This window comes from Genypterus blacodes, unplaced genomic scaffold (genome assembly GCF_046128005.1).
Source record: "Genypterus blacodes isolate CSIRO-AG114 ecotype Tasmania unplaced genomic scaffold, CSIRO-AGI_Gbla_v1 ptg000111l_1, whole genome shotgun sequence".
NCBI lineage: Eukaryota > Metazoa > Chordata > Actinopteri > Ophidiiformes > Ophidiidae > Genypterus > Genypterus blacodes.
In genome coordinates this window covers 749,646-769,171 of record NW_027466915.1, presented here as the reverse complement: position 1 = coordinate 769,171, position 19,526 = coordinate 749,646, and the positions used below count along the sequence as shown (strand labels likewise).

The window sequence follows — 19,526 nt, the reverse complement described above, 5'->3', positions numbered from 1 at the left end:
AGGTGAGGCTTGTATGAAGAGAACGAGAAAGAAAGAAGACGCCCGTTTGTGAAAAGAAAGAACACACAAAGACGCCCCGTTTGTGGAGGTGTGCAGATGTAGCGTTCCATTTATCGTCCGTGTTCAGTTTCTGCGAGTGTATGAGCAGGAATGTGGAGTGTAAACCACAGACACACACACACTGCACCCATACAGCCCCATCATCTTTTAAGACCTTTACTCAGCACGTCTCCCCTATCGTGACGCCACAGCCACAGCGGGACAGAGATTTGAGGGAAGTGATGGATGCTGACATTGACTTAATAAATGTCCCGGGGTGCAGGGAGACCAGCACAGATGTTCTAGAAGGATTTCACTGTTGAATATCTTGGGGTTATAGTGATCAACAGTGATCTGGGCTGTTCTGACCTAGCTGTTGCTGCTGCAGCCGGCCGGTGGCTTAAGGCAGTCCTCCGTCACGCCCTGAGACGCCAGCTCAGAGAGGACATTGTCCAAATAGTTGGGATCGGGGTAACCGTGACCCGACAGGTTGGACATCATCTCCGTTTTGTGGTGGATTCCGTTCCACACCACTGTGTCGGGCTCGCCGGTGGTGCTGGAGGTTCCTACGGTGAAGATGAGGCGACGCATCCACGCCACCTTCAGCAGCTCCAGAACCTGCAGGAGGAATGAGTGAAAACACGTATGAAGTGGGGGGAAAAAGTCCACTGTGAGGAAGTTCTATTGAAACGGCGCTTGGTTCCATTCTTTAACCGAGGGGCTTTGTGTGCTGAGGCTAGTTTTAGAGCTCGACATGACCGCTTGAACCCAACCTGACCTAAGTGTTCAGGTCAGTTTTGGACGTCATTCCTAAGATCATTGGGCTGTGGGGTCGGGTTCAGTCCACACATCGGACATAAAAAGAGAAGAGTTTCATGCGAGTAAAGGAATCAATACAGGCTCAGGATTAGAAGGTTTCTTTTATATGCAAGTTGAACGGATTGATTTTGTTTAGTGTTTCTGAGGATGTCAACTTTTCTCACTTTTTGTCAGATTCAAATTCTCAACATGAGGGGAGGATGTCTGGATGTGTCGCAACACACACACACACACACACACACACACACACACACACACACACACACACACACACACACACACACACACACACACACACACACACACACACACACACACACACACACACACACACACACACACACACGTACGTACGTAAACAAACAATTAGCCTAAACTGGGGATGGTGCGAGTGCAGGTTAATCACAAAAGATTTGCTGCCTCACGAAAGAAGAAATCAATTGTTTTTTCCCCAGAAACACTTTAGTAATTTTGGTTGATGAGCAGACGGACGGGTCAAGATCTGGTCTGCACAGGGAGCCTCGGCCCAGGGAGGCCCAGACAAACTGGACTGATACAATTAGAACTACTTCACCTGTTTGGTTATTAGTGAATCGCATCAGAGTCTATTTATAGAAAATAAAGTGGACAGCTGCAGCTCCTAAACGAGCCATCGATCCGTCAGGAGACTGAAGCAGGAGGAACGCTGTTCAACCAGCAACACACCAGGAGCTCAACTTAGAAAGAAACAGGGGAAGAGAGAAAGAAAGAGCAAAAGAAAGAAAGAGAAAGAAAAAAAGAGTGAAAGTCCAGAAAGAAGGGAAAGAAAGAAAGAGAGAGCGAAAGAAATAAAAGAAGGAGCAAAAGAAAGAGAGAAAGAAAGAAATAGCAAAAGAGAGAGAGAAAGAGAAAGAGAGAAATAGCAAAAGAAAGAAAGAAAAAAAGGCAATACAAAGAGAGAAAGAAAGAAAAAGAAAAAATAGCAAAAGAGAGAAAGAGAGCGAAAGAAAGAAATAACAAAAGAAAAGAGCAAAAGAGAGTGAAAGAAAAAAGAGCAAAAGAAAGAGAGAAAGAAAGAGGGAAAGAAAGAAAGAAAGGAAGAAAGAAAGAGAGAAAGAAAGAAAAAGAAAGAAAGAAAGGTGTTCTGTGTGTTCTGTGTGTTCTGTGTGTGACCTTCATGTGACTGGATGGTGCAGCAGAATATTAATTCTTTGTAATGTGACGTCGCTGCAGTAAACGGTAACGACACTCTCTGGTCTGATACAAGAGACGCTCTTCCTCTCCCTCTTCCTCTCACCTCTGATCAATGTTTCACTGCAGACGGCTGTTCCTAATATTAAACGTTTCTACCCTGTCAGAGGCAAATGGAAATGACTTCACTCCCATTTACATCCATTGCAGTGTTTTGTTTACCTCCACCTAGGGAACCGTGTGTGTGTGTGTGTGTGTTTGTGTGGGTACGTCGTTCAGACCAGAGAAGCTTTCCAGTGCTCCGCCCCCTCGACTGGAAAAATCGAGCAACTACAATCAAATCCAATGGAGTTTCATTCCAATTTGTATCTTTAACTTGAACAACTCTTTAACCGAACGAGCTCCGGATGAAAGCGGATCATTTATTATTATCCTTAATGGAATTTCACCTGAGAAGATGAACTAAATGCTCTTCTCGCTTGAAATTCTCATCAAAATAAATCAAACTTTGATAGAAATTCAAGCCTCAAACACTCAAACTAACTTTAGGTGGAAATGAAAATCTGTTCTTTCCAATTATTTTCCCAATCCTCTACTGGCTGCCTGTTCATCAAAATGGGCCGATCCATTGGAGAATGTCCCCAATAACACACACCGTCGGGAGGATGAACTCAGTTCTGCTTTGTCGCACTCAGTGTTCAGGTCATAAACTCAATTTACTAAACTGAAAATGAAAACATGAAAGAAATCAAATGAATCGGAACTAAAAAATGAGCTGCTTAGTGAACGTGAGGTCGCTCTTTCTCAGCTGCTTTTATGTTGAAAAATCAAAATAAAGAACCAGATAGGATGGAGTCTAACATGTAGTCTAAGTATGAGACAAGGCTTAGAACGCCTGGAGCTGGCATGTAAGCTCTGTAGTGACGTATCCAGACTCGTGTGTCCCTTGTATGACAGAGCCCTAACAGATGAACTCACATCCTAATTCTCCCTCAGCAGGTGTGGGAGCGCAGCAGCACAGGTCTGTAACGCGGCCGCAGGCTCGATTCCAGCACAGGTGTGTCACAAACAACTGCGCCTCGGGTCTCGGCAGACATCTGACTTGTCAAACAGAAGCTGGAGGTAAGAGTGTGTTTCTATTCAGGTGAGCCTGTGTGCTTGTTCTGCTGACACGTGACAAACTGCCTGCTGGGAAAAAGACCTTCTCGGCATTTAAATAGCTCCGTGATGGAGACGGAGCGGGACAAGTTTACGACCCACATAAAGCAAGCGCGTCTCTGTCTTGTCTCTTTTGTGTCTCTCGCTCTTCATCCTTCTCTCTTCCCGCTCTTGTCGCTCTTTGACTCCGCTTCGCCTCTTTGTCGTGATATTAATTGAACCCGACAGGAAAAGCTTTGGGAGGAGCCGAGTGTGAGAGGCACCTGGGCTGTTGGGGAAATACTTTGCGTCGCATATTTTGCTCCTCTTCCTCAGCCTGCAGCAGGGAGGGAGGGAGGGAGGGAGGGAGGCAGACAGCTGACCGGCGTGAGGAAGACGCTGGGCTCTTTTATTGATTCCGGTACAACACCGTCAATCATTAGTGCAACAAATGCCTACAACTGCCAAGGACGTTATGTTTTTGCCTGGGTTTGTGGGTGTGTGCGTGTGCGTGTGTGTGTGTGTGTGTGTGTGTGTGTGTTGGCAGGATGAGTGAAAACGTTCCCCACAGATGTGAAGAGGAGGGTTGAGTCAATTTTTACGATTTGAGTCAATTTTGAGGTGGATGCCGGTATCTTTTTTTGAAGCCATAGACAACCATTCAGACCTCTTGCCCTGTATCGACACTAGCTTACCGCTTGATGGTAGCAGAACGCAGACACAACACACACACACACACACGAACAGAAATCAAAAGTAGACAGAAATGGACGTCTTCGTTGGGTGTTACGGCAAGTTAAGAGAGAAATATTCAGCCTTGGAGGAGGATCGTAGATTGAAGGGAGTGCGCTTTGACGACAAACCCTTTCTCCGTCTCGAGGCGGTTTTCAAATAAATAAAAATAAATAAATCAAAGTGATGAAGAGTAGTGCGACGTGGGGGGGGGGCCTTTTAATTGCGGAATCGGTTAATTTTTGTCGGAAACGCGGCGCTCGTACGGCGCTCTGCGAGACAAATGGGGCGCGAGTGAATCACCGTCTTATTTGCAGATATAAGGAGGCGCTGTATTCTTTCAGCCGAGAGATTTACACCGTTAATCATTACAGTATTCGGCTTCTTCCTCGATTGTTTTGACGGCGGTGGTCACCTTCACATTCCTGCGGCTGTGCCAAGTGGCTTTTGTTCCAAGGACATAATGGTGATATACTGCAAATTGTTTAGGTTCTTTCTTTTTGGCCGACTTAAGTTTAGGTAAATAAAGCAACAGAGAGAGCTCCGTCTGTTATGATGTCATCAATGTGATCCTGAGTTTCTGCTGCTCACTAACACGTCAACGCATATGTGACGCTTTTGATCCAATCACATTACAGGCGTGTAAAGATTAAAAAAAAAAAAAAAAAAAGAATGTAAAAAATACTACACCGTCGTCAAAAAGAGAGAACAGAGCACGGCGTTAAGAAAAGTGGATTTCTTTCTTTGTGGAGGATTAAGAACATTTCCTGGAGTGCCTGAACATGAATGAGATTAAACCCACAGCTTAACAACCTCTGTGCTCGTGTTCTTTATATATAATAACCCGTTGTCATGCATTGTGCCGCTTGTGTTCGGATGAATTCATACTGACTGGCAAACAAAGTGCCGCTCATTCTTTATTCATCTTTTTTTTTTGAAATGGAGAACCTGCCCAAGTGTTTGCCCGTCTTACCTTCCTGCCCTTGTCACTATCTGGGAGAAAGCAGAAGCGAGGGAAGCCCCTGCAGGTGTACGGCTGTCCTGGGCTGGGATGCTCCGGCCCCTGTGTGGGAAGAGGAGGAGGAGGAGGAGAAGGAGAAGGAGGAGGAGGAGACAAACTGTCTTGAGCAATGGCACAATATCAAACTTAATACCAGATAACATTGAGATCACTAAATCGTATAACTGCGCTTTCACAGACTCAACATACAGCAGCCGCTCGATACAAATCCGATTCGGGTTTCTTGTAACTTTAGATCAGCAGGGACAGAGTTTTTATCTCTTTCGGTGATCAGAGCCGAGCGGCAGATAGATCAGGCTTCTCCCCGAAGAACGTAACGAGGCAGTGTGTCACTTTGAAACACACACGACGGGGCAGAGAGGCAAGAAAGCTGCCGTTTCTTGTTGACAGAGCCTGGAAATCAACTGCGTTAGGAGTATATGCGATACGTCTTTCAGCCCTGTTGCACTGTGCTTGTCATACTCGGGGCTCCGACACAGGATGGAGCAGCTGTTATCAGCCGGGAACATCTGTCTCGTCTAAGCCTCTTGTGTTTTGGGGGGTTATTTCCTTCAGTTTGTGGGGATTACGTCATCGCGTATGGCTCGAGCCGCATGTTGTGAAAGGGAGAGAGAGAGAGAGAGAGAGAGAGAGAGCGCAGTAGAGCCGGAGTGCAGAGGTACCTGTAGGCCAGGCGGTATGCTGTAGATGATCTGGATGGTGCCACAGTCCGGGTGGCCTGGCAGTGACTGAGGGATACTGTAAATTTCCATCTTGCCTTTGGGCTGTGTGCCGGTCTTCTCTCCGTAGATTGTCTTACACGAGGGACACTGCAGGCTGCCGTCCTGAGGAGAAAACACCAGCAGAGAGCCACTTCAACTCCACCGATCGATGCTAACTAAATAAGTGCTGATTGATCAAATATTCATCGATCCGCCGAGGAGGCTTTGGTTTTGCCTTCCCCCCCTCCTTCCCCTGTGGTAATGTCGGTCAAACAGCACTTCCTCCCCGAGTGTGACTTCATATTTTCCTCTGCACTTTATTTGAAACCTGCATAATGAATTTTTCCGATGCGGTGAGGAAACCTAACTAGTAGTGACACACACATTAAGAACACTCACATTTCCAGGGGGGCCATTAGTCTCCTTTAGCTCATTGGTTTGGATTTACATTCAAGCTAACAAACTGAGCTGTTAAAAGTTCACGCCTAAGCAGATGGCAGAGGGATCATCGGAGCTCTTGCGAGTTGACAAACCCAGCGTGAGAGAGATTTACGGGAGAGAAGGAGAGGATGAGCCGATGCTGATGAGGACGATGTGTGCCGTCCTCTAGCTAGACTCACACTATCACTGACGGACTGAGCAAAGTCTGTTCTAAAGCCTTAAATAAACTTGGGTTGGCTAATCACTCTCCTGCAACAACGAGGCTGCTGAGAAGAGGTGTGAGTGCAGGAACAAAGTTTATTCCCCAGAAAATGTTGTATATTTCCGAAAGTCTTTTCTTTCCTCTTGACCTTTGTGGATAACAAGCTGAGATCTTAAGGTTGGCAGAAAGATACACTGGAGTCAGTTGTCTGTTTCAGTCAGGATTCTAGCTGCAGTGTTTTGAACGAGCTGCAGGCCAGAGAAGAGGACGTTACAGTAGTCCGCTCGGGACGTAACAAAGGTATGATTTAGGGTTTCAGCATCTGCCTTGCTAAGGAACGGTCGGATTCTGGCGATATTTTGGATATGGAGGTAAGCAACCCTTGTGATATTGTTAATACGGCTGCTGAATGTTAGGTCCTCGTCAAATGTTACGTCCAGGTGCTTCACCGTTGAGGAGCATCAGATGGGACTGTTGTCTAAGTTAACTGAAAGGTTCTGAAGTTTCAATCTCTGGTTCTGGCTGGATCAACCTTACAGTTGTATTGACATTGAGAAGCAGAATTTCTTTTTCTTTTTGTCATCCAGCCTTTAACTAGCTAGAAGGAGAAGGAGTCCAGGTTGGAGATCGCAGAGTGATCGTTTGGATTTATGGAAACGTACAACTGAGTATCGTGTAAGAATTGCATAAGAATGAAAAGTATTGGGACCGCTACAGAACCCTGTGGAACGCCAAACGGTGGAGAGGTGAAGTTGTATTTAATGAGACAAAGTGGAACCTATTTGTTAAATGAGATCTAAAGTGGTCTCAGTACCGTGGAAAGGTCTGACGCCAGATTGATTCGGCTCAATTAAAGTATTTGACGAAAGTGAGTCGATAAGTTGATCCGCTACTAGACGCTGAAGAACTTGAGTGAGGAGAGGAAGATTGGATATCTGTCGTTAATCAGCTGGTCGGCTACTAGATGTTTTTGGAGAGGAGGAAAGGAAGGTTGGAAATCAGTCTGTAGTTGTTTAAAATGTCTGGAACTAACGTAGGCTTTTTAACAAAAGGTTTAACAGCTGATTTGACATTATCTGGAGTTCATACAGGCATGCGGGGGCCAAACACACTACTGACTCACATCACGAGTTGCCATGATGAAATTCACGCAAGTCTGTGATTTGAATTTTCTACTTTTGATTTTCAGTGTGAATTTGAATCTTGCTCTCAATCGGTTGATGATTCTGCATTCCATTGACCGTTGTAATATCATCAACTTGAATTTCAACTTGAATAATCCGCGTCTACTGGTATTACTCAATTGCAAAACAGTACAAGTACAAAGGCGTGACATCAGTGCAACTTTTGACAGCAATTTGTGCACATTTCTGTTAAGTCTGTATGGTTTTGTACCTTGGTTCCATTGTTATACATGGCCAGCATACAGAGCATGTGAAGGGTGTGTCCACACTTGACAAATTTCCCCACAGTGGCTGGCAGGATGCTGCGACCTCCGTCCTCGGGTGAGGCCGTCTCATAGCCGGATGGATTGGACAGTTGATCCATGCAGATAATGCAGTCCTTAGGGTGGCACAGACAGGGGGAGGGGGGGGGGGGGGTTTAGTGTCACAATTATGACCTAATTCTACAGAGAGACTGTGGAAGCACCGGTGCATCGTCCTAAAAGTCATTACACTAGTCGCTATGCCTGAACAAAAATAAAAGTAATTTCCTTTCTCAATATGAGGCCCGCTGTATGACAGAATGCACTCGTTAATATCGGACGTTTACATAAAAACGCAGCGCCGCTTCAATTTCAAAGCATAGGTCCGTCTGAAAACAAAGCCTTTTAAAATCTGATCAATGTGTTCTCACAATAAACCAACACACGATTTGACTTAGTTGAGGTCTGTGTCGTTTAAAATATGTTTGAAATGTGACCCAGGATCATCTACCTCATCCGGCACTCCGGCAACTTCCTGCATGTAGCGCTGAATCACATCCTCGGATCTCTGAACTGACGCTAGAAAGTGAGGGGGGGAAAGGAGAAGATACAAAGAGATGAATGTGCTGGAACACGACAGCTATTTCAATGACAACTCAGACTTCAGACGGGAAAAGAAAAACCCACAAAAACAGATGAGACACTGATGAAATGGGATGGGATGGGATGGGATTTCCTTCGCAACACATATCTGTATGTATGTATGCCACTCTTCCTCGCTGCTGTGTGGATAGCAACGTGTTGAAGTTGAAAGATAATCAGGAGAATAAATTGCAAAAAATGGCAGGTGATTCATCATTAATGTCAGAGAGTGAGGGGGGATGGATACTGACAATAGCTGCCAACCCCGCCACCATCGCTTCCGTCTTCTAATTCACATACGCACACGCCTGTCTGTCTGTCTGGGAAAAACAAAGCCCAGCGATCGTTCGTCATCTTCTTTTTTGCGAGGTTAACTAGTGATTCATTGATCGCCCTGTGGAATTCAAGTGCAGGTATTCAAAGCCAAGTGGCAGACTGAGGCTTTAGAAGAAGTATCATTCATGTTGATGACAATGCAGAGCGGCAAAATTCAGACGGAAATGAATAAGCAGCGGGCAGGAATGGAGCTTATTCTGATGACGGATGTGCAACCAAGCATGGAAATCGATTCGAGTTTGAACACATTCTTCTTTTTTTGGGGGGGGTTAAAGGACTTCAAACTGCCAGCGTTCCAATTGATCTAGAAGCAAACTCCATCAGATATGCCAAAAGAAACACTGAATATGAACAACACATACATTATGCCAGGCTGAAACACCTGAAGGGCGATTCAAATTAGCTAATTGCCAAGTGCAGGGTTGCGGCGACTCAAGGGACGCACGTTAATAGAATGTGTGTGTGAGAGCCGGTGTCTTCTCCCAAAAATGAATGGCTTTCAGTGGAATCATCTCTGAAGTTGATAGCCTTTCAAAGATAGGAATTGTGGGTTAGAACATTCTGATGCTGACTCTGCACGCACTATATTGGCGATCATCATCCCTCCACAGTTTTCCCTGTTAATTATAAATGGTCAGGGAGAAGCTGACGACTGACAGAAATTGCCTGCCTTGGAAAAAGCTGCTGCTGCACCTGGCATCTCTGAGAGCGGCGCCAGGCTTCGTGATGTGCAAGCGGATAGATAAAAGCAGAGGAAGGAGTCGCGGCTTTGCTGACTTAAAAAGGTCAGTCTAACACACACCGGCTGGATTACCTCCTTATTTGGGAGTTATCAAGCGACTGTAGTTTTTGTTTTGACACAAACAAAGTGGAGCAGTGCGAACATGCACACAATGACAAATGAAGGTGCAGGTGCATGGAACGCCTGTGGTGATGAGTGGCCAAGAAAAGATGAGAAGGAGAAAGAGGTGGAGGATGGGATGGTGGCGTGGTAGCTACCTCTCCTGTGCTGCCTCTTTGCCCTCCTAACTGAACTGCTGCTGCTGTGGGGGTTGCTGGGCCTGCTGGCTGGGGGGAGGACGGGAGGAGGAAGAGAGAAAGGAGCGGGTTGCTGCGGTTGCTGCTGCTGTAGCTGTTGCTGAGGGAGGGGGGCACTGGTGAAGTGCACGCCGAGTCCCACTGCTGACATCAAAATGGAGGCCATGCCTGGAGCAGGGGTGGGTTGGGTTGAGGGTGGGACCGGAGGGCAAAGTGGGGCAGGTGAGGGTCGAGAGCAAGTGGAGAAATGCACGAGGAAGGAGCAGGGAGGAACAAATCAAGGAATGAGAAATGAAAAAAAGCCTCCGCTGCCATCCCCACTCAAACACACATTCACAAACACATTCTGTAGTCATCTTAGAAGAAGAAGTACATTTTTACAAAATTTCTATTTTCAGCTTGGTATCCAAACTCGGTCTCTGACAATGTTCTTTGTAAGTTGCAGCCAATATCTGGCGTTCACTTACTGTAAACAAATATGGATCAATGTTGCAATCTCTTCAAACAGCACAAAGGTAGAAGCCACACACACCACACTAAAAATGTAATCTATCTTTTGGATTCCCAAATAGATTGTTACAACAACCGTAACACTTTTCTTTGGCAACTACTTTTCCTTACAACGCCGTGTATTCATGTCTCCACTACATTCTTTACAGCACTGCTGCTTTACACGTTATGGGGAAGCGTCGCACACGCTGCAAGCTGATGTGACGAGGAGGCGCCCAGAAGTTACTATACAATAGTAATAAGACTTTGAACTACAGACCAGAATGCTCCAACAAAACATAAACAATGTCGGTGACCAAGTTTGGATGTAATTTGCTTGAAACTGATGACATCTTGTAAAAGTATCTAAACTAATTCACTGTGTGGAAAATGATACTTCTAAATTGAGCTTTTTTTTTGTCTTTCTGTCATTCTAAAATTTAGGACAAAAAATGACTTTTCCATCAGCCTAAATGTAATGAACTCCAGTCGAACCGTGTCCACTGAGAATTAAGTGAGGATGCTGGAGGGTGGACCAATCAGTAAACTATGGAGAATGGTTTTAATGGTGACCTGGGAAAGAAAAAAAACTAATTAAACTCGGCTCAGGTGCAGAACAGAAACTACTTTTCACTCAAAATTGAAACGAAATCCAATATGCCAAAAAATTACCATGGAAAAAACCAATTTCAAGGAGCCATGTTTTTGCATTTTGAAGAAGAAAAAAAAACACTGCACACTTATTCATGAACGCCCTAAGCCAAGAATAGCAGCTGAACCGAGCCTCATTCAGGATATCAGCATGATTACGCTGTCAAGACCTCAAGCTGCCAATTCTCTATCATTTTTCAAAACTTTCAAAAACACACTTTTGCAGATTTGATTTCAGTGTTGTTGCTTTATCGTCCTCTAAAGGACATTGTAGACTGAATTTACGTGACTGCAATACAATGTTATCATCAAAATTAGAACAAATGTCGTCATCATCAACTATGGCTGCGTATACGCCTTGCATTTAAAAAGCGTGGTGACCGGATATCAGTAAGAGGGTCGTTTCATACGTTTTTATTTTAAAAACAATTTGCATGGGGCTGTTACTGTGCACATTCTAGTTACGGATACATTTTTCAAATGCAAATGCATCTAGAATGTGGACAGTAACAGCCCATTCAAAATGATTGTATTGGACGACTCTTGGCCCTGCGGGACGCCGGGTGTGTCCACTTGCAGGGCTCTGCCATCCTCCTAATGTTGCAGAGCCTATAAAGCCCTTTGAGTCATTGTATATGATATTGGGCTATAGCAATAAAAGTTGACTTGACGATTCTACCTGGATAGCTCTGAGAGAAAGCTGATCAAAATGCAAGAAAGACCACCTCTGGATGTGGCAAGGCAGTGGCGGATCAGATTTATACTCTGCAATATGTTTTTCCCTAAACTGTCTATCCTTCCCCATTGGCACATACGTCAGCTATCCTTGTCTGTAACAACCCAGGAAATCTTCTTAATACTGCAACACTCTCACCTTTGTGAAAATGTTGGTGACAATGGGCGGATCTGGATTGGAGTGAACTACTCCGCCACATTTCACTAAAGTCTACCTTGACTCAGTGTTATCAACAAGGGACCGTGTGAAAGTTGCACTTGTTAAGTTGTGCTCAACCCATTGAAGTGCTTGGTTTGAAGCCTACATTGACATTGTAAGAATTTCTTCAAATGTGGACGAATCAAAAGAGATACAGCCAGTGCAGCGATACGTCCCATTACTCCAATGAATGCATGGACTCCACATTAGTTTTCAAATGTCCCCTTCCAGACAATAACAATTTAGAGAAAACCAATCAGAGCTGCGGCTCCTTTGCAACCGAAACAGTTTCACAAACTATCTACAGACCAAATGGGAACGATACTGGAAATGGGGCTTTAGCATCTGAAAACTGTTTGGTTTGCTAATTTTAGTTTGTTTATTTCACTATTTGAATTTAATACACCTTTTTTTTCTCCCGTTTTCCCTGTCACATTAGTTTTCATGATGCATTGCAATGCTCAAAAGATGCACTGTCAATTGTTTCAGAGCCTCTATCAGTGCAATGTGGCACATTAATTTGTTAATTAAAATTGTAATTAAAACAGCAGTTAAATACTTAACACTTGAAAGCTCTGAAAATGCAGACCCGATGGTGACGGATACACTTAGAGAGGATCTCACATGGGTGACCTTTCATCTTAAACAATTCACTAAAGTCACGCTTTGATGCATTTTGCACTAATGAGGTTCCGGTCCTGCTGCTGCTATCTCCAAGCAGACCTGTATGGATTCTGCCTGCTTATCACAACCGAGACACATAATGAAAAATGTAGCGCTCTGTAACAATTAAAGAATGACTACGCATTTCGCATGTCAATTGATCCATTTTGTTATAATACTAGTTTAAAAAGGATGTATTTAAAGTCCAGCATTATAATCTGAATTACACAGGGGCGATCAGTGTAAAATGTTACTGTGTGTCATTAAAAGGCAACAACGGAACATTATGAAACCAGAGTGGGGGACATCTGATACACAATCTTAATGGTGCTGGTTGCTCTACGGTCCTTCTGCTTCTATAGGTCATAGGTTATGTAGATATTAAGCCTTTGTTGAAAAACGTTCATAAACCATTTCTACGTCGACTCCAAAGCTGCCAATCTAATGACCCCTTCACAATAAGATGACCACATCATTACACTAAATTGCCAACATCCCAGCATGGTCTTAGTAGGATTTACTCACACTTGTTATCATTCATCCCTGAAGCTATTAAACGTTATGTTTTCTCCAATTTTACCACAACTCTCATGAGAGCAAACACCTAATGAAAAGGATAACACCCTGCTTAATGAACTATTTTACCACAATTGTTAAACTAATGTACTTGCAGATATGCACAGTACGGATTACTGGATGCTAATGAAATGTGGGTGTGAAATAACATCAAACTGGATTTACATGTTTGAACATAAGGAGATCAATAAAATCACAAAAACATATATTGACATTTGACACAACAAAGCTAAGAACAAGAAATAGGCATTACATTGTACGAACTTTCCTGCACAATTCCTCATACTTCATTGTTCATTTCTTGATTCTAATTTGTTTTGTGCTGAATCTTTTTATTTTTTATTTTACTGAGAATCCATATAAGAATGAATGAATGAGTCTGTGGAGCAGGGGCATGTAAATATCCAAATATAAAAAGATAAAAGTAATGGTACTGTACATGGTGGCCATGATTGTCTTACTGTCTGATGATTGAAAAGTAAAAGTGCTTTTGTTTAATTTCAGTACGCTCTTGGCTTGTCGTCCCTCTGTGCTTTGAGTACGTCGAAGAGAAAGATACGTTTACTGTTGTTTTGTTTCAATTAAAAAAATCTCAGCACTGCTTTGATTTTTGGAATAATTAGGAGCATCAATAACCAAGGCGAGATCTTTTGAAATACTTTTAGAGAGGGTGAGTCAAATCTCCTCACCTACAGCTGGATTATGAGCTAAGAAACTAAAACTAAAAAATAAAATAGTTCCTAGACCATAAATGAGTTCCTTGGGTGAGAAGTAAAGGGTACTTAGAGCTGCTCATGCTTTTACTTTAACTACTTTAATAACCCTTCTTCCAGAACTTTGGAACGTTCTAGAAACAAGCCAGTATGGAATCCTGTATGTTTTCACGTATATTGTATGATATACTGTATAATCAATCATCTTCCAAGGCTGACCTTTGTTTCTTTCTGAATCCAAAAGTAGTATAAGCCATGATTCCCCCAACTATGCTGGATTATGCGATATTTGCTTGAAGTAATGATCCACCAATTGTACTAAGTTTCATTCACTTCATGAACTAGGTCACTGACCAAGGTGCATGCTGGGCCTTCCTGCAGGGTTTCCCTTACAACACCGCGCATGTGTATCTCTTAGCTTCTTCACTCTATAAATACAGTGTTGTTGTTGTTTTGCTGTTTCGAAATCCCAAACCAATAAAGCTTTGAGGCAATAGTGAAGGCATTAGCATCCGGCTAAACTAAGAGCTTAGTTTAGAGTATCTTTTAGATGCGTTTCCACGTATGTAGCAGAGGGATCCACAGGGGTTCCTTCAACAACAACAGCTCCAACATACAAAAACGTATGGATCTCTTCAAGGCGTTTAAGGCGTTACTATTTGAAACTGCCTTATTCCTTTGCGTAGGACATTATTCCTAAACAGACCAGCACTCGAGAGACAAATGCAGAGATCTGAAACATGTAGAAGAAAGAAAATGCAGCAAACTGAAAGACGGAACCAGCTGAGTGGTGTGGTGCAGAATAGAGGTAGAAGTCAGGATGGCTGGCTGGTGACCCGTTTACCTGCCAGGGCAGAGCTCACGCTGGTGGATCCATTCAGCTGCACAGAGATGGAAGGAACGCTGTAGGACAGGAAAGAGAGATATTAACACGTAGTAGAAGCAGCGACAATGAACAAAACAGGAACTGAACGCGGCCCCGGGACAATTTCACTTTCCTGATCCAGTTGGGAAGATTATCATGTTTAAGAAGGGTGACATTAATTAACCCTTTAAGGACAGCACTGACACAATACACACTTTAATTCTGTCTGTGTCTGCACTTTCATGCTCCGGTGACCTTTTCATTGTTCAAAAAGAAATGTGAAGAAGGCGAATTTCAGCAAGAAAAGGAGGTCAAAAAATATCTGAGCTACTAATTTACTGGCATCCTCCTCGGCAGACAGTGACAGGGACGACAACAGCAGGGGGAAGAGAAATAAATGAATAACTAGAAGGCACTCAGACTGCACATAACCGCGGCAAGAATGAGTAGAGAGGGAAACCGATGGGGATATCAAATGACAGAGATACAACATTGGTCCTGACATTTTACAAGTAAAATGTTGTGACAGCTGGCCAAAGAATTGCAGAAATACTGACAGAAAAACCTAGAGGGCCGCGAGTAGGCCGAGATGACAGAGCGGTGGAATCCAGAACATTTTGACTGTATGACATGTGATTTAAGTAATATGCCAAAATCTAACAGTCCTAATTATGGCGCTACCATCAGGTCGACCAGAACCCAAACGTGATTGGGTACTGGTTGGCATGATTCCTCCCGAGTTCATGTCCAACCTGCCCACCACTATTTTGGTAAATATGGAAGAGTTGGTGCCTCACAGATCCTGAGTGGCTAAAAGCACAGCTGAGGTAGCTAAACAGGTGTGAGTAGAGTAAGAAGATATGCTGCACTATGCTACTGGGGATGGCAATTGTAAACCTCTGAATTGAAACACATATAAGCAACAAACATTGACAATTAGCAATTGTGTAGCATTACTACTCGATAACGGACTCCATCAATTTGTATTAAGTTCCGTCTGATATCCTCACTTTACAGAAATCCTTGCGAGACATCACTTCACCGCCTAGAACTATTGGGGCCACGCTGAAAATGTCCAACCAGTCCACATTATAGCTGTAATATTTTATAGGGCTCGCTCCTTTTCCTCTTCTATTCTGTGTTCGACTTGATTGGACACAGCGTCGGTTTACTGGCTTCATACGGCTCGGTCACAGACAAAGAAGGATCGAAGCTCCAAAATGGACCCCATGTGCAGAGTGCAACTAAAGAGCGCCTCACCAGCCAATATATTGATAGATTAAATAGAGTCTCATTTTGTCATTGCGTCCAATTTAACCATGTGAATGCTGTTGTGATAAGTTTTACCACTTATCAACAGCAACAGGACACAGCAATACAATAGGAGGAAATGTGCCACTGATATTACGAGGCTTTCGTCAAATCGACAAATCTGGTGACCAAAGGAAGCTGTGAGTGGAATAACTACCACCCTAATACTTTTCTACTACTACTACTCGGACAACAATGTAGCAGTACATGCGTAGGACCACAAACAATGCATACATGAGGCCATAACACACAACACACAAGTGGACCTCAATTCTTAATTAGGAACAACTAGGATTTGAACAACGATGGCTAGTTATTTTCAAGTGCCTCATTTGAACAGTGATGCCTCATGTTGAATGTACCACAGAATTATCAGTATTTACCCAACAGTGTGGGCTGTGTGGAGATCACCCATTATTGTAGCCTTAGTCATTTATAGTGGCTGAGATTTGACTAAATTTAACCACTAATTAAACCAAATTGGAGCAAGCAAATATTGCATGTAAACAAAAACAATTGTGCGACTGATTAGTTTAAATGATGAAGAGAATAATGTTCATTTATCAAATAGAAATGCCACTACGACACTGTGCAGTTCTAGCTTCTCAAATGCCAGTATTGGCTGCTTCAACCAGGTTTTGATCAATAACATTTTTTTTACCTTTTTAATTGTTTTTCCAGACAAACGAGCATGAAAATGTAATTGTGGGCACTGACAACTTGTGATGGGTATTTAGACCATTGATCGAGTGCACTCTGATTAATCAATTTATTTATAGACCGATCCGTTTGATAAACTGCTCTCGTTGTATGTTTCATAGAGTTTTAATGTCTCACACTGTTTCCTCTATTAGACTGGACTGGTGCCATCAATCCTGAGTTGGAACAAAACCTCTTTTTATGTCATTCCTTTTTCACTGCGTAGGTCACGATGCCAAGAGTTAGGAAAGACAACAAGGAATGGACAGGAAGGGTGGAGGGCCTGACATGGTGAGCACTGTTATGGTGTGACTGTATACCCTCTGTGTTAAACTTCAAACAAAAGAAATGTCAGATACCTTAACCCGTTGGCCCTGGCCGAGCTGGTTAGTGGGGGTGCAGGCAGTTGACTAGCAAAGGGTGGTGGAGGCCAAGGGCTGCCCCAGGACATTCCCCCTACAGAGAGGGGTCTCCTAGGATATGGCGAGTAGACTGAGGTGGGGTGAGCCGTTGTGGCCCTTCCTGTCCCTTGAAGGCTGGGCCGGTTCAGACTGCTTGATGAGAAGGAGTGACGTGACCGGCTGGGCATGGGTCCTGTGCTGCTGTTGCTCAAGCACTGCTGACAGGAGCAGGGTGGGCCAGAGGGAATGGCCGCCGGCCCGTTGGAGGCCAGAGGATAGGGGAGGTTACACTGCCGTCGCACCTGCCGTCTGAAGCTGGTAGATTTGTTTACTTGTGTCAGAGATGTGAGGTCCACTATGTAATTATATCCATGTGGACCCAAGTCTGCCGTGCCTTGTCGGGCCTGGTAACTGTGCTCCAAAAGGATGGAGGTTCGAGTCTCATAGGGGGTCCATCCTCCATCATCATTGGCCCATTCCCAGTAGACACCGCTGCCTAGGCCTGAGGACTGAGCAAACAGGGACCGACGCACTGAACGTGTCTTTCCTGAAACAAGCAAAAGAAAAAAATGTATTTAGTGATAAGATAAATTGAATCAGTTCTAAAAATGTGAAGAATGATAGCCATACTGCTTTAACACACACTCACATGTCAGGTCATTTCAACTGTCACCATTTCAGTTCAATCACTACTCGTTTTTTTTTAATAGTGATTGAAGAAGCAGTGGAAGCAGTTAAAGGTAGTTTATTACAATTCTCGTCATAGTTACTGTTACGCTTATGTGCGTATTCAAGTGCTACAATGAGCTGAGTTTAAAAGAGTCAATCCACTTGCTTATAAAGCAACAATGTGACACATTGCATTATTTAACGTTGGTAGTTGTTTCACAGTGGCCACCACATCATTCTGTGCTGTCAAATCGTCAGAGCGCAGATGTAAACACCGCGACCAAAACAACAGAGCCTATCAAGCTAAAGCTACGTGGAGAACTGTTATGCAGCGGCCCTGCTTTTTAAGCAGAGAGCTACATCAAAAATGGAGACATTATAGAAGGCAGAGGTAGATACATGTCGCGTCTTCTAAAAGAGACTCACCCGTATCCTGCCGAAACTGTTTCAAGCTTGGTATGTCAATGAGATAAGGCGACAGGCTGGGATCTGATTGTCCGAGGCAGATGCTCGTTGAGCCGGGTCCCGCTGCTCTCTGGCCCCGCGGTGACAGACACCGCTCGATGTGGGCGCTCACTTGACCGCTGTACGGCCGCCAGTAGCCCTGGTCATCCTGCCATTCCCACACTGCTATCATGGGCTGAGCTTGTCCAGAAGATCCAGAGGGTGTAGCCGAGACAGGTGGTCCGTTTCTAGAGCCATTTACCCTCACACAGGAACCAGAAACAATCGCCATGTTTATCAAGCTAACTAGCTTACAAGCTAACAACAACGCGTTCTGCTCAGCTGGTTAACCGATTGTAGCTACGACGAAGAGAAGTCTGCTAGCCGGGCTAGCTTGGCTCGTTAAAAAATTCCATTTCGAATGAGTTAGTAGGATTTGGAGAAGCGGTTATTAAATGATAAAGAGCTAAGAAAATCCCACAGAGCCATGTTGAAGCTGAGAGAAGCAGAGATACGGTGTGGAGAGGCAGCGTTAGCTTGATGGACAGAGTCTCGAGGACTCCTTTGCTGCTACATTCAGGCCCCCACAGAAATATCGTAAATAACAGAACCCGAGCACGTCAGCGCTGGGAACTTTCAACAAGCTCATAAACATGTTAACACTTCCCAGTCTGGGACACATACACATATTAGAGTTTAACGTGTGTTCCAGTTATCCACTGGACACAGAGTTCCATATTCGATCATTATTTAGTACACCAGGGTCATGGAGAATTTAATTACTGTTACTCTGGATCCAGTGCAGCCTCAAACACAACACATTGTAAATAAATCGTATCAAACGAAATAAAGAAAGAAAACAAAATGTACACGAAGTTACTGAAGTTACTATATTGGCATTAATTTCTAAACTGTCTGACTGAAAAGTTCATAAGTTAACAGTGTTTTTTAATGATAGCTTTTATATTTTTAATTTGGAATTAATATCAATATTGAATTAATATATCATTTTTAAATGGCAATTTGTAATTCTGACTTTCTGTTCGTCGTAAGTTAGAAGACTGAATAAATTCAACACATTGCATTTCATTAGTTCATTCCCATAAAATAAAACAAAATCAACCCTACAAAAGAAAATTTATAAACTATTATGTTCTTTGTTTTTATTTTGGCTATTACGATTCTCCTCCGCCTCCCTACTTCTTTGTATATTTGAAGAGAAGAGTTAACCGCGCTCAGAAGTATTGCTGCCCTCAACTGGCGGTGAATAAGTATAACACCATCATTGTAACGTCTAATCTTTCCGAACCCATTTTGGGTTTAGGGATTGAGGAACATCATTATATTTATTACTCTATACCAAACCCTACTGGAAGGCTCAGCTTAAACACATACAGGCCACAGTAG

At 43.6% G+C, this 19,526-nt stretch overlaps 1 protein-coding gene across 1 annotated transcript; it reads right to left on the bottom strand.

The window, feature by feature from the left end:
• Nucleotides 1–104: 104 nt before the first annotated feature.
• Nucleotides 105–18,728, bottom strand: dtx2 (deltex 2, E3 ubiquitin ligase). Its single transcript, XM_076161289.1, has 8 exons — nt 18,102–18,728; nt 16,965–17,553; nt 14,575–14,633; nt 8,200–8,267; nt 7,658–7,825; nt 5,581–5,742; nt 4,871–4,960; nt 105–657 (listed from the first exon to the last, which is right to left on the bottom strand). Exons 1-8 carry the CDS (start codon nt 18,409–18,411, stop codon nt 409–411), a joined length of 1,695 nt encoding a protein of 564 aa, XP_076017404.1. The 5' UTR covers nt 18,412–18,728; the 3' UTR covers nt 105–408.
• Nucleotides 18,729–19,526: the final 798 nt, after the last annotated feature.

Coding starts and splice junctions, on each gene's coding strand:
- dtx2 (XM_076161289.1), bottom strand. CDS start 18,411: ATGGCGATTGTTTCTGGTTCCTGTGTGAGGGTAAATGGCTCTAGAAAC. Junction 17,554..18,101: donor ACAGTTTCGGCAGGATACGG/GTGAGTCTCTTT, acceptor TGCTTGTTTCAG/GAAAGACACGTTCAGTGCGT. Junction 658..4,870: donor ATAGTGACAAGGGCAGGAAG/GTAAGACGGGCA, acceptor TTCCTCCTGCAG/GTTCTGGAGCTGCTGAAGGT.